The sequence below is a fragment of the Ascaphus truei genome, chromosome 3, assembly GCF_040206685.1.
Source record: "Ascaphus truei isolate aAscTru1 chromosome 3, aAscTru1.hap1, whole genome shotgun sequence".
NCBI lineage: Eukaryota > Metazoa > Chordata > Amphibia > Anura > Ascaphidae > Ascaphus > Ascaphus truei.
The window spans coordinates 17,411,497-17,427,550 of NC_134485.1; the positions used below are offsets into that span (position 1 = coordinate 17,411,497).

The 16,054-nt window shown below is 40.7% G+C and overlaps 1 protein-coding gene across 1 annotated transcript; it reads right to left on the reverse strand.

The window, feature by feature from the left end:
• Positions 1 to 940: 940 nt before the first annotated feature.
• On the reverse strand, positions 941 to 13,495 carry LOC142490619 (indolethylamine N-methyltransferase-like). The gene is made up of 4 exons (XM_075593036.1): positions 13,354 to 13,495; positions 12,205 to 12,412; positions 8,676 to 8,817; positions 941 to 1,357 (listed from the first exon to the last, which is right to left on the reverse strand). The coding sequence occupies exons 1-4, from the start codon at positions 13,493 to 13,495 to the stop codon at positions 941 to 943; spliced, it is 909 nt and encodes a 302-aa protein (XP_075449151.1).
• Between the last annotated feature and the right edge of the window lie 2,559 nt (positions 13,496 to 16,054).

Here is a 16,054-nt window from a genome sequence, read left to right on the forward strand (position 1 = left end):
TAACTGTAATAAGATCACTAGGTAAAAGCACAACATGTAAAGATAAGCATACCCCTAAAATAAATGTAAACCTAATAGTAATATTGGGGGTTACGGAAAGCACAAAGGCCATATTTACTGGGCTCCTCCATTGGACACCTTCAGCACAGCTTAGTATATGTGATCTCTCAGAGCCCATTCAAGTGAATGACCTGTAAGGTGTCTTCCGGCATGAGTGGAGTCGTGTGGAGTAACACGCCTAATAAATATATCCATTTACTAAGCTGTCTATTAATATACAGTAATTACTGCGGTAAGGTGTCTTTCCGAACAGAATGGGGTTTATGTATCAAGTCAAAGGTGGTGCAATTTTGGAGCAAAAAGATTGCACCAGATGTATCAAAGAAAAAAATCCTTTCACTTTGAAAATATATATTTTTCTTTGATACAGATGGTGACGGTTGTGCACCCCTAGAATTGCACCCCTTTTGCTTGGATACACAAGCCCCAAGGTCTCTTATGGATTATAACATCCTAGTAAATATGGGCACAAGTTTTAAATCAAAATTGTGCCAACAAAAAAAATGCGAGGAACAAAACTGCTTCTTTATAGTAATCAGATAATATGTGTTTCATGATATATTGAATAGTTTCGGTCATTACAGTATCCTAAGCGGCAAATGTGTATATAATCTACACTGATCTATTTATCCGGCAGTGATGGTTCTCTGATGAATACTACCAAACACACAATGACAGCATAGACAAAAGTCCCAGAATCCTTTGATGATGCTGTGGCTCTGATTTTATGTATGTATTTTGGAAGATTTGTGGATGGGGTTTAGGTTTTTTGCTCGTACCAGCCGTCCCCATAAACATATTTAAGTTAATTTATCCACTCTAAAGCATAATGATGGAATCCTAGTATTTTTCTCCCCTCTTATTACAAAAAAACATTTCATTAAACCTCTCTTTCCTTTTGAGCCAAAATAAATCCTATGTGCTCATAATCTGTCAAATGTGTGTTTTTTTTACGAGCCTGAAGATCAACACTTTTAATAACAAACCCTGTATCAGTAAGGGCCTTTCTTACAAATTCTTCATCATATTTCAGCATATAAAACTTGTGCTCACCAATCATGTAATAAGTCATAGAAATAAACACAAATAGTACCAGATGCCCTCCAACTTTTATCAGGGAGGATACTTTTTTCAGGTTGCTGCGATAAGCATCAAGATCTTTGCTCACAACCTCCAAGTAGGCGACGGTTATGAGACAATCCACCTTTGGTAGAATGACTGGGTGTAGAGGGTTTTCTTTGGTGAAGTCGCATATTAGAATACGCTTGATTGTTCTTCTTAATTGTTCTTCTTTTTCCTGCCACATCGCACTTGAAAAGAAAAAGCTCATTACTACAGAACATATCTACAGTACATGCTGGTGTGTACACTAATGTTCATGCATTTGTCAGCTCAACTACAGTTTGAGTAATTGTTGCTAAAGCTGCGTCCATTTTTTTTTACTGTTTCTGGGGTATGCGTATTACAGGACTTGTTAACAGATACAGGCAAATATTTACTAAGCAGCAATACTATAAGATACCGGTGAGAAACTTTATTTCCCAGATAAGGGAATGCGCTAAAAGATTTCTTTCAGATCTGGAAGGTACTTTATGGTATAGTCGCGCTTAGTAAATATAGTCCATAACAAATCATGTGCTGGTGAACCTCAATGTGCATTTGCTCACATCACCAGGAATGTATTGCTATTATAAAAATATATTAAGGACGGATATTTCCATATATTAGAGATAATAAAATACATACTTACTGAGCAGTGCTATTTCATAAGCTACCTTCCAGCACAGGAATGGGCAACAAAGTGTCTTCTGACATCGGAAGACGTCCCATAGAATAGCCCTACTTAGTATATAGTGGCCTAGGAGGGTTACTCATTAAGCTCTTATATTTTCCTAACTGCATTATTATAGTTTAATGAATACTCCTCTATATTCGCCCATGTTTGCACAGTCGGGGAGAAATTCTCTACTCGGTCTCCTAACAGAATGTTGCATTCTAAATTTCTAAATATATAGATTATTCTGAACTATTGAGCAGAGCCAAAATATGAGCTTCCCCTCTGAGAGAACACAATGCACTGGAGATGTAGGTTAGGATGGGTCTTTTGTTGCTTATTTGACATTCTGACCACATTTTGATCAATATTTTGGAAGGTCGTGCACTGAATACTTTGTTACGTAACTTACAAAACATTCTCTACATCTAAGTGACTGGACATCATATTTGCAGTTAGACAAATGCAATCTAAGCAAGCTGAAAACCCAGACCCACCATATTATATATTTCACTGTGTCAACTGGAGTACTACTGGGAAAGTAACTACAAATATAAACAATAAATAAAGAAGCCCAAATGAACATCCAATAAAACAAATTATTTGGTTCATTTGTATATGTTTTGTCATTTAGTTCAATCTTTTGACCAAAATGTCAAGCTTGCAGCCATGTCAAGATAGGCCCTTTCAGCAGTTTCCTACACTACCAATTCTATACGGTGTCCTTTGTATTTCTATTGCTGCAACAATATGCGTGGGAAGTATATATTTGTTTTCTTGTACATTATTTGTTCGATTTTGTACCACTACATTTATTAGGACACTTCTGGATTTAACCAGTGTTAACTACACTGAAGATCACACATAGCACACATAGGCCTGGTTACATCAACCACCAGTAAGCCAGAAATTAGGTATTGTCAGGGAAAAAGGGCTTATTTTTATGGTGTAATACATCAATGTTGTGCTGCTACATATAACGTAGTGTTAAGACATAATGGAATTAGAGAAAGTGCACATTATAACTTGGGGAGACCCATATCTGTGCGGGAAATGGATCAGGGATATCTGGGCCCGAAAACCAGGAGTCTGGGGGACACCGGGCAGCCCCAGTGTAATTCCACCCACGTACCAGCAAATGGTGCCTGCACGTCAGGGAGAATTAGGGGACTACAGGTAACTTTGGCCCCAGAACTCCTGCCAAAAAGTATCCCGACCCAAATATCCCACATAAAACGTACTCACAAGACGTTTCACGTTTCCAGTGTAAAGGCAACATGTAAACAGGAAAAGCAGGGGTCACGTTATTTTTACATATATAATACCTGGCCCCTGGTTTACGGTGCTATGTAGCTGCCAGGTACCCCATAGTTTCAGGGATAACCAGATGGGCTTAAACCTTTATTGTGCAGCCTGGCTAACCCCTCCTGTCACAGGCAGTAAAAATGTGGAATTCATTACACATGGAGACTGTGATGGCAGATACAATAGATTTGTTCAAAAAAAGGTTGGGGATCTGTGATGGTAGGGGGTAGTCTTCATAATAAAGGTGAAACCCGACTTGTAACCCCTGAAATCCATGGGTTTAATGTATATCAAAAATCTGACCTGTTTCGTGTTTTACATATTCCCCTTCCCTAATAAGGAATCTGTGTGGTTGATTTGAAATGCTGGTTGTTTAAAGTGTACAGTTAGAAACAGAAGGAAAGGGAAGTGCTGTGTATACTAGTGTATATAAGCAGGTGTGGCTGATTTAAGGGAGTGTGCAGTGGGTTATTTTATTTTTAAAGTGTGTGGTAATTGAAGCCTGAACTTTTTTCCCCCCTTTCTCCAGCCTGAGGCAGAGTGGGTGTCGCTGGGTAATTTGCAAACAAAACACACCTGCAGTGGGTGTGGTTTGTTAATTGCTAACCTAACACACCTGGTGGGTGTCCCTATTTAAACAGAGGCTTCTCACGAATCCTGAGCTTGTGCATATTGATCTGTGTGGTTGATTTGAAGTGCTGGTTGTTTAAAGTGTGCAGTTAGAAACAGAAGCAGTTTGAACAAGGAAGCGGTTAAACAAGGTATAGTATATTGAAGTACAGTTTACTGTTAGTACTTATAAACTTCATAGTTGCTAGAATGAGCAGGATTGAAAATGCCACATGTATGTGCACTTGGAGCAGCTGTTCCATGGAGCATACCGCTATGAGAAGTATGAGCGGATGGTCTCTTTAGAGTCAGAGATTGCTGATCTTAAGAGGCAACTTGCAATATTGAGGGACATTGGCAATCTTTAAAGGGGTTTAGAGCTCAATGAGCAGGCCCTTGCTTCAACTAGTGGTGCAGATGGTGGCACTGTTAGTAAGGAGCAGGTAGGTAGCTGGGTGACGTTTAGAAGGGTGAGAGAGACTGATTTCTTTTAATGACTCCTCATACTTCTGTTTCAGGTTAGCAATCATTTTGTCAGATTTGATCTGTTTTTCCTCCATAGTGGCATTAGTAGCATTTGCAGTATCTAGCTCAGTTTGAAATCCTCCAATTCGGTCTTGGACGCCGAGTAAATTGTGAGCACAGTCTTCTGTAGCTCAGCATTATTTTCTCTTTCCAGTTTCACTTCTTCACCGAGCAGATCACAGTTATGCCTGGCAACTTGCAGTGCATCTTCAGGGCTTGTCAAGGGATCGTCACTCACTCCGCTTTCCTGGTATGGTTAGTTGAGAGTTTCTCACTATTAGTACCGGGCAGACACTTCTTTGGGGTACATGACTTCTGCCTTGTGCCCTCTGGATATTCTGTCATCCGCGGGATGAATTCTCCATTTTCTCTAGGCTGCAGGGCATATCGGACCCCCTTTTTCATATACTTCTATATGACATATATATATGCATATACAGATATGCAAAAGTCCCATAAGAAAGTCTTATCAGTTTCTTGTAGTAGGGAAATGCCTCTCTGCTCTCCTGGGTCCGCACCCTTGTGTGCTATGGCAATATCAGGATCCAGTTTAGAAGTCTTGTCCCCTTTGTCTTGCTGTCAGCCTGCAGTCCCTCTGCAGCTCAAGACATCTGTTGTTCCCCAGGTCAGCCCAGTTGTGGACTAGGGAATCTCTGTTCTGTCCTTACTGTGCTCAGGAAATATAGATCTCTGAGTGTCTGTGTGTCTTGATCTCAGCACAGCCTTTCTGCTCAAGACCTCTTTCTTCTGTCAGCACCCTTGTGTACTGAGGAAAATCGCTTTCCTGTTGGAAACAGGAGGCTTTTCTTTACAGTCTTAATTGACCAGGTGGAGTCTGGTTAATTGCCTGCTGCACTTAACCAGATGTGTGTGTGTGTGTATATGTATATGTATATATATGCAAAATATAACTGTATGCTCATCTGCATGTCTTAGGCAGGTCTGCAACCCCGCCTTTCCCCATTATCACCCAGCATACAGCACTTCCACTGCAGCAAGGGATTCTGGGAAATGACATGCAAATGAGCACACAGTGACACTTTGTGCCTCAATAACCATTTTTAACATGGTTCCCTATAGGCTTAAGCTTGCTGCATGGTCACAGCTTTGAGCACAGCCAGGGTTAATTTAAAAATATTACTTGTGAGCACATTCACATGAACAGGTCTGCCACCCTGTTTTTTTCCATTATCACTCACTGCAGCAAGGGATTCTGGGAAATGACATGCAAAAGAGCACACAGTGCCACCTTTTGTCTTAAATCCGTTATTACATGGAACCCCTGTGGGTCTCCTCAGTGTTTGATTGGTGGTAATTGCTTTGACTTGGGTAGGTCTTCCAGGCTATGGTCATCCCAGGCAATGTTTAAAAGCTGTGTTTAAAACTGCAAGCATTGGAATTAGGGTTCCATGTAATAATGGGTTTAAGACAAAAGGTGACACATTGTGTGCTCATTTGCATGTCATTCCCAGAATCCCTTGCTGCAGTGAAAGCACTGTATGCTAGGTGATAGTGGCGAAAAGCAGGGTTGCAGACCTGTCTAATACATGTGATTCTGCTCACAAGTAATATTTTTATATGCTAAATTCGTTATGGTGGAGGGTTTTTAGTCACCTTTTCACCACCATAACCTACATATTGTATATATATATATATATATATATATATATATATATATATATATATATACAGTGGCGACACAGTTTGTCGCACTGCGGCCAGATCCGCAAGCCGGGAGATTTCCCGGCTTGCTAGTGGCCGCCCCTCGCGCGGTCACGCTTCTTCGGGAGCGTGCGCCCCCTGCACGCGCGTCCAGGGCTCCCCGAGGGAGCCCTGGTGTCACGTGATCGCGGGACGGCGGCAGGGGGTTCCGGGGGACCCGGCGGACCCGGCAGCGGTAGGGAGAGCGCCCCGATCGGAGGGCGCTCTTCCGCTGCTTCGGCGCGCGCCCGTCACTCTCGGGCGCGCGCCAGGCTACTGCTGCGACCAAGAACGGGCAAATGCTCGAATAAACTTGGCCGCAGCAGTATATACACATATATATATATAAGACACACAAAAGATGCCGCAGTCAAATCACCCCTATTTGACTAAGTACTCAGTTAACCAAAGGTCAGGGTAAAAAGTGACCCTCTGGTGGTGCTACCGACCCAAAGGAAATATATAACATAAAAAAGGAAAAAGTAGGGTCAAAAAGGTGCACTCAAACACTGTATAATGAAAAATAGAAAAGAATGGACTTTATTAGCAAAAAGTATAAAAAAACACATAAAACAGACCCATACAGATCATATAACAAATCGCTATGTGACACAGCGTAGAAACACCAAAGAAGTACAATAGGTCTGGTAATAACCAAAACAAGGTAACAATGTATTATTGCAAATATACCATAACAAAACCAGGGGAAAAAATTGTTTTTCCCCCAGTAGTGTGACTAAGATCGGCCGATCCAAAGGTAATGAGCAAAAATTCAATGAGAATAGCCCAGGGACATAGAGCACATCAGATAGATAGTGTACATGGCACTGAGGAAGTCCTGTGACTAAGACCAGCATCTAACAGTAAGGCAGCAGGAAAGTCCTGTAATACAGACCAAAGTCTCATGTTATGGCATCAGCGACATCACAGAGGAGGATCTCAAGCAGTCTGGTGTTGCATACGGGTCACAGGGTGGTGGGGGTGCTGTCACAGCTCTGCTCCGACGGCCGTTTCGCCAAAAAGGCTTCTTCCGGAGAAGCCATAACATGAGACTTTGGTCTGTATTACAGGACTTTCCTGCTGCCTTACTGTGAGACGCTGGTCTTAATCACAGGACTTCCTCAGTGCCCTGTACACAATCTATCTGAAGTGCTCTATGTCCCTGGGCTATTCTCATTGAATTTTTGCTCATTACCTTTGAGCTCTGCATCTCTGGGGATTTTACATGAGTGCTATTAGTGCACTATTTGGACTTTTCTCTCCTGCTGCTTATTCCATAGGTGCAGCTTAGTCTGGGCATCAGTATACAGAGCTGACTTGCAGCACATTATAGGGTCTAATTTTTATTCATTTTCAGCTATGTGTCTTACCATCTCTCACCATTATTAAGAGGTTTATGTATAATTATTATATATTTTTTCTGTGGTCTGGACCTATTTACCATTCATATTAATTATTATTTATTGCATTGGATCGGCCGATCTTAGTCACACTACTGGGGGAAAAACAATTTTTTCCCCTGGTTTTGTTATGGTATATTTGCAATAATACATTGTTACCTTGTTTTGATTCTTACCAGACCTATTGTACTTCTTTGGTGTTTCTACGCTGTGTCACATAGCGATATGTTATATGATCTGTGTGGGTCTGTTTTATGTGTTTTTATACTTTTTGCTAATAAAGTCCACTCTTTTCTATTTTTCATTATACGGTGTTTGAGTGCACCTTTTTGACCCTACTTTTTCCTTTTTTATGTTACATATATATATATATATATATATATATATATATATATATATATATATATATATATATATATATATATACACACACACACACACACCTTTGTTTTCCTATTTAATATTGATAGTAAAAATAAATTAACAGGAATTAATGAAAATAATTCAAGGGAAATCTAATAGTTTAAATAAAATACAGACCGCTTAAAAAGCATTTCGGAAATCTCAGGGTTAAACGCTTATTCCCAATCACATAAAGCGGCCCTGTACGCAGACGATATCCTACTAATCATTTCAAAACCCCTCACTTCACTACCTAACCTATTTGACCTACTAGACAAATTTTCTAAGGTCTCTGGGTTCAAAATAAACCAATCCAAATCCGAAGCTTTGAATATCAATCTCCCTAGACATACGGAGAAACTACTGAAACTAAATTTTAAATTTAATTGGCAAAAGAAATCTATAAAATACCTAGGGATCCACATCACCAAAGATGCAAAAAGCATCTATAATGCAAACTATCCCAACCTGATTTGGACATTAAAACAAGACCTTATCAGATGGTCTTCCAAGAAGATTTCTTGGATAGGTAGGATACATAGCGTTAAAATGAATCTACTTCCCCGTATCCTATACCTCTTCCAGACATTGCCTGTGCCACTCAAACTGAAGGATATACTCTCACTTCAGTCTGCAATATCTAACTTTATCTGGGGAGGAAAAAAACCGAGAGTTAATAAACTAAATATGAAAAGACCTACCTTAGCAGGTGGCTTAGCGGTACCCTGCCTGTTATCATATTACAAAGCGGCTCAATTAAGTCAAATTATACAATGGCATTCTGACCCTAAATTGAAAAGATGGGTGGAATTGGAAAGTTCTGCTTGCTCTCCATTAGAGCTTAGCAACCTGATTTGGCTACCTAAAAAAGCGAGGAAAACCGCTGCCCTACCGCTCACCTCAATGACCAACTCCATATCGGTTTGGGAAGTAACAAACATAAAAAACTCACTCACATCAGGCTGTTCTCTGATGTCCCCCATTTGGAACAACCCAAGTTTTGCACCTGGCCTAATTGGTACAAATAGTTCAATCTGGAAACTAAAAGGATACAATAGAATCAAGGATATGGAAGGATATAATCTGAAAATTAAAACATTCGACCATATCAGATTAGAAAAAGACTTGCCCCACTCAGAATTCTATAAATACCTCCAGATTAGAGCATTCTATAACAAATTTGCCCCGTACCCTCCCCTGACGAAATTCGAAAAGCTCTGCCGGGCAGAAACCGACACTAAGGGACTTATATCTACGATCTATGGAGAGGTAGTCGAATCTGCTACATCTAAACAGCAAACATCTTCATTCCAGAACCAATGGGAGATAGATTTAGGGGAATCCCTAGAGGATGAGGATTGGGACTCCATATTTTTAGCCACTGCCAAAAGTTCCATATGCACCACACTGAAGGAGAACGCATATAAAGTTCTTATGAGATGGTACCTCACCCCACTAAAATTATCAAAATTCGTACCAGGGTCCTCCCCATTGTGCCCCAAACAATGTGGAGGAACAGCTGATCTGTTACATATGCTGTGGTCTTGCCCGTTGATAACCCAAATTTGGGAAAAAATCAGAAATTGGATCCAGAGGATTTTTGACCTCTCTATTCCCCCTGATCCTTGGCTGTTTCTCTTAAACAGACCTTTAAAGGATTTATCAAAGTCACATAACAAATTAATTGCTCATTTTGCAATAGCCACACGGTGTGAGATTGCAGCACTATGGAAACGCCCCGATATCCCAATTATCCCAAAGATTCGGAATCGTATTTGGTTTATCTGCCAGATGGAAAAATTAACAAGTTTAGTTAATGATACTGGCGATAACTTTCTAAAAGTCTGGACCCCTTGGTTAGCACAGACAGACATCCCCGGGGTAGAGCGTGACACAATTTGGCTTTGATAGTAAGAGATGCGTTCTCCTTCGGGAAAGTAAAATAATTACCCCCACACACACAATGGGATCAATTACTTAAAGCTGAATAGAGCCCTAGTTATAGCTTTACAACCCATATGCCATTTATGTTCAAGAAAAGTTAGCTTCGATATATCCTTCCCTACCAACCACCCTTACCTCCTCCCCTTCCCCTTCTACCCCCCCAATCCTTCCCCTTTTTTTTTTTTTTTTATTATTTTATTATTATTTGTTCACCTGCACTCACACGACCGAGTAGGGCTCGAAAAGTTGTGCGATTCTGCATTCCAGCATCTGGTGGAGATTAGAGTAGTGGCCTACAGTGACAGGGCAAGACTCGGATTCCTTCCTGAACCAGTCACATTGTTTGGGTGCGGTTCTGGATTTCGCACCACACCCTTGAATAATTGTGCAATAATTGAGCAAGCAAACTTTTTGCTGGCAGCACACGCACTCTCCAGTCTTGGCGGAAGACGCCATCTTGACTGACCAATTTCACGTGGTGTGTTCTCGAACAGAAGAAACAACATTTTAAGTTCACTGTTGTACAGAACCATGTGTTCCACACAATTCCGACCAGAATCCGTTCTCTGTATTCCCTTACAGCACATGGTCTAACTGTCTACCAAGCGTAGGTGTTCCCCAGGCTAGAATGAAATAAGGAGGGGAGGGGAAGGTTGGAGACCGCACTACCTATTGTGATGCTCAACCACACAATGTGTGATAAGAGGGGTGCTGAGGACTGAGTAGAGCATACAACATAAAGAACCCACGAGCGAGCACTCTTCCTCCAATAATTGAAAAATAATAAATTGTTTACTACGTATGTATTAACGAGAGGAAGGAGTGGTGCACTGAGGTAAGTAGGTAAACCAAATGCAGCTCTAACAAAAACGACTATTGAAAAAATTGACAAACATCACAAAGCTAGAAACCTCTGACCCGTTTCATCCCACAGTGGACTTTGTCAAAGTATATGTATATGTATTAAACAATTTATTATTTTTCAAATATTGGAGGAAGAGTGCTCATCGAGGGTTCTTTCTCTTTATGTTGTATGTACCCCATGCTAGGGAAGATCCTTCTGATACGCTGCACTCGGTCCCAGTCCATTACAAGGACTCTGTGGCTCACGGTGTGTAGACGACTAGTAGTATCTGCAGAAGCTCTTCCAGCAGAGGGGTACAGGCACCTGAATACAGCAAGCACCCCTCCTAAGACACTCCTTCGCAGTACCTTAACACAACCCCATCGGTTCCAGACAAGCACTACTGTAGTCTCCTTCAGGTGATCCTGGCCCCTGGCAACTAGATCCCCTCCAGACGCCCTACAATGTCAGGCATCAGGGTGACTAAGAACAGCAATACGAAAGGAGACCTTTGTCTCCTCACAGCTTGCCCATTAGGTCAGCCCAGGCTGCAGTTCCGTGGCGGGGAAGGTGGGCCCCAGTTATGGTGTGCCGGAGTCCCCTGGACACAACATCTAGCCTCCCACCTTCATCAGCACTTGCTCTGGAAACATATCTATATACTTCCAACTTTGCGTCACTAAAAGCCTGATCTGTTGCTGCAGATCTCAGCAGTGCTTCAAATGTAACGGTTTTCCTTCACCCTAGCTGAGATTCCCCTGTTACCAGGTGAATGGTGCATGCTACCTGTTGGCTGAGGTGTCCGCCGATGTTTATGGGAACTGCAGAACAGACTTCTGGGGTAAATACCTGACATTACTTCATGGTACACAGTCCCCTCCGTCTGCTGTAGGCTCCAGATGTATGAAGGTAATCTCCCACAGTAGAACAGATTCCTCTCCCCGCGGAAAGATTACATACCTGGCATGAGGTATAATAACAGGAACTGGATAATTCTCTTCTATTCCCAGTGCAGTCACTTGGCAACTCTGCCCAATGCAGTCACAATTCTGGTCTAAAACTTCAGATGGTCCCTGGACCTTCACTACGGGTCAAGGGCTCCCGCAGCAGTCCTAGCTCTTCCCTGGTCTTCTAGCCAGACCAGGGGTATAGGTAGTGACTCATTACCCCTAAGGGAAGGAACCCTGAGCCTGCCAATACACAGCAGCCTGGTTGTGACACCCTGTCTCTCTCAATGGTAGAGGCCAACTAACAATTTGGAGATGCAACCCCCTTGAGTACAGTAGGGGGAGAGTACAAGGTCTTAACCCAGGATTGGACAACCTCGGGCCTAATCCCACCTCCTCCCCTGTCATTCAAGGCTACTGCCTGAGTGGGGAAAACCCATGATTGATCCCAACACTGCCTGCTGTTACCAGGAAGGATATGTCAGTAAAGAGTAGAACTAGAATCTAGCAAATGAATCTTAAAAACATTTGATAAATATATACAAAATATAGATAAAAGGTAACCTTTCAGTTCCCAAATTTCTACTGGCATGGACTGCCAACAAAATTGTAGCCACACCCAGCAATGGCTACACATGCATTCTAGGATAGAGTACCATAAAACAGATCAATTTAAGCATATTGTTCACTTACCTTTTACCCTCCAGCTCACAAAGTAATTTGGAAGTGTGAGAGTAATCGAAGGCGTCTGGCTCCTTATTCAGCCACTTTTCCAAATCCCGTTTGACACGTTCATTGGATTCGGCCACAATGATCTCCTGAAAGCTCTCACAGGCTGGTAAAAATTGATATATAGAAGAACCGTTGCTGACATCAAGTAAGGTTTTTCCTGTCACTTTACCTGCACAAAACATAATATTATAAGCACACTAAAGTGCAACAAAACATTTCGCAACAGGTAACATTCACAAGAACTCATGTAAAATGTTGCGAGACAATTTTTTTTGACAATGTCATTATTTTTGCAAAATATATAGATTTTGATAATAAAGAGAACTGCACAGGAGTATTAATGTGTACAAAAACTTTCACAAACTGGCGAACATCTTGACGAAATGTTGACGGACCAAACTGGGACCAATTCTCTGGCCGCATGCTGATGGGCGGGGGACACAAAATGTGCAGCAAACTACACGGTACATTGATACAGGATAAAGATGCCCCAGTTTTGTTCTGAAACTGCTTTGATACTTTGGGGCTATTTCCTAATCTCTCCAGACAGCAAAAAGTGCAAAAGACTTACACCATATTTAACAAAGGGAATATCCCAATCGCTTACAGGAGAGCTTTCCTGTGATAAATATGGTGGGTTTTTTGCCCCATTTATGCAGTTGGGAGCTTAATAAATAGACCCCAGAGACCCCCACTGGGATGAACCACTAACCTCTGTTATGAGTTATATGAGCAGATCCAGCATTAGCTCCCATTCAAGTCAATGGTAGATAATGTCAGATCCGCTGCATTATCCTGTAACAGAGGTTAGTGAATAAGGGGGTAAGAGGTCAGACTGCCTTGTATTTCTTGGCTGTTTCTCTTCCACCACTTTGGACAGTAAATTTTTCTTATTCCCTATTTCCAGCCATATTCAGAGATAGGGTCCAATTCAATGAATTTGACTACGTCATCTATGCATGTCTTTTAAATTAAATAAAAGAGTTAAAGGTGCAGTTACTCCAAACTATATTACATTTAATTTAAAAATAATACTTTTATTTCTATAAAAACACATATGAATGGCACTTTGTATTTTGTATACCCTTAATACAAATGGTATATACATACCTGAACTGAATATTTTATATAATGTTCTTACAATGTTTTGCCGGTCCTCTGCTAGAACACTTGTTTCTGAAAAATATGTTTCCGCACACAGTCTTGGATCATATTCTTCATCATGGTAGTGTTTATGGAGATGCAAATCCATGTTGTTTTCTGAGTAGAGCGGTAGCTCTTCTGTAATAGTTTAGTTATCAGCTGAGCTGGTATATACAGAGATATGAGGTAATTAAGTCTGCAGAGTGTCTATTTGCTTTTTCAAATAGTTATTTAAGTAAGGGTATGAGGACTGCTGTTTGTTAAAGAGATGCCTCCAGTAATCATTTTGGTCACGAGTAATAAAATGCCTGTTAACTATTCACAGTGCTGCATGTCACTCTGCATATTAAGGGTTAAATCAAGATGAAATGAGAATATGAGAGCATTTTACATGTGTGTGTGTTTGTGTGTGTGTGTGTGTGTGTGTGTGTGTATATATATATATATATATATATATATATATATATATATATATATATTTTATACATACACATATATACAATATACATACATAAATAATGACTTAAGGGAAGGGGGGGGGAAGGGGGAGAGGAAAGGTAAACCCTCGCTCTAGCCTTGCACAAGGTGCTGCAATCAGGGGCAAAATAGAATATAAAACAATAGAAAAAAAAACCTATAATGAGAGCACTCTGGAAAGGCTAATCCACTGAAAACACCGGAATAAAGTGGTATATGTAATGTAATGATCAATAAATTAAAAATATATTTATTGGGAGATAACTCAATATTAAAATGTGTATACCCCAGTCTCATTTATACCCCGTTTAAACTTTAAAAAAGTCGACGTAGTAGTACTTCGTAGACCGTCTATACTCAAATGCAGAGCTAAAGTGATACAAAGTTGGAAAATTTGCCGAAGTTTACAGCTGGGCTAAGGGTAGAGGACAGGCAGTCTCCGTCGCCTCCCCCAATGGGGGCCTCTGGCAGTTTGACGCTCTGACGTTTTTTTTGTTTTTTTACATGTGTTTTTTTTTTGTTTTTGGTACTGTATATAATTTCTTGCCACTGTACTGTATGTATGTATTTATGTATGTCTAGATCGATATATACATACAGGGTAAGAAATGATGTTGTTTGAAAAGCTTGTTTTGCTGTGTTTAAAATGTTTTTGGCTATGCTGCTATGCATAAATGTGTGTCACGTATTTTAAAATTAGATAGATGTCATTTTTGGTCTTGTATGGTGTACATTAGAACCAAAGTGATTTGAAACAGCGCTACACACCAATGGTAGTGACACAAGTGAAAAAAATCTATAAACAAAGTGTATAGAGTGAGTTGTAAGGCGAACAAAATGTAATTCTCAACCTTCCAGGGAATATGTACAGATTCCCTTCAAGATTATGTAAGTCCCGGGTAGGAAGGGAGCGATGGTATCAAGAACACCCCAGGAAAAAAAACAAAAAATGATGGTGCAGTAGAATAACACAAAATTGGTGTATTCGAGTCTTGGCTCTATATAAATGCCTACTTTCAGCAGGTCAGTGTTCAAACAGCATTTGTCTACACCACAGGTAGGTGTGGATCAGGACAGCAGGTGAGAATTTGCTCAACAGCAGAAGGGACTCAAACAGTTGATGGTGCAGGATACATTCCCCAAGCAGGTTTTCATGGAAAACAAGGGGAAACCATGGTATAGATCGAAGATATAAAATTTATATATAAAAAAGGCAAATAAGAATCGTACTCACAATAAGTACATAGAACATGTATGTACACATAGGTTTTTACTTGAGGCAGTTGAGTACCGGAACAGTTGGAACACTTGCAGCTTCACCTCCCCGTGGCTCCCGTCGGTCCGCGATGGTTGGCGTCTGACGTCACTTCCGGTGAGAGAATGACGACTTCCGTTCAGGTAAACAGGGACGTGGGCAGCAGGGTAACACAGCAACTTCTGCGCCTTCAGTTCAAGTCAGTTCAGGAGCAGCTGTACCGGCTTTGGTCGGCTCTACGTGTTTCGCTGTGCTAAGACTGCTTCCTCAGGAGTGAATGAGACCCCTAGTGGGTGCACACCAATAAAGTGTGTGTAATTAGTCCAATTAATTAATCTATCAGTTTTCACACAGGTTCTCCCAATTAAAAGGTACATAACTCTGTGGTCAAATGCGACGCAAATTGAATAAAAATACATAGGAAAAAATACATAGGAAAAAATACATGGCAAGTAATTCAGCGTAAGGCTTATAAAAAACATATACATAGTCAATATAATGACTCAAGGTGATATGGAGAAAAAGAGATGTTCAGTTATTATTGGAAATAAGGAAATAATTAAAAAACGAATTCTCCATAGACATTTAAAATCCATGGAATCAACATGCAAAAAATCAGTACATAGAAGACTAAAAGGGGCGAGGGGTGTGGGTTAGGAGAAATCACAGTTGGTTTCTGCCTCTCTACTGTGACTTCTCCTACCCCCCAATGTTTTCATTGGCATTTGAGGCTTTTGAGGATTTTGTTTGGAAGATGAGATTGGATTTTTAAAGGAAATATGATTTTATTGTACTGTGTCTGTATGGGGAAGTGGTATTTGTAAGAGAGCATGTTTTTGATAACCATTCTACATTTATTTGTATATTGGTTCATCATTATCTCTCTCTCTCTCTCTCTCTCTCTCTCTCTCTCTCTCTCTCTCTCTCTCTCTCTCT

Excerpts from the sequence above, each read along its gene's own strand:
- LOC142490619 (XM_075593036.1), bottom strand. The coding sequence starts at position 13,495 with ATGGATTTGCATCTCCATAAACACTACCATGATGAAGAATATGATCCA. Across the intron at positions 12,413-13,353 it reads ATATAAAATATTCAGTTCAG|GTAAAGTGACAGGAAAAACC; the intron begins GTATGTATATAC and ends TGTTTTGTGCAG. Across the intron at positions 1,358-8,675 it reads ATATGGAGTTGGTCATTGAG|GAAAAAGAAGAACAATTAAG; the intron begins GTGAGCGGTAGG and ends GCGATGTGGCAG.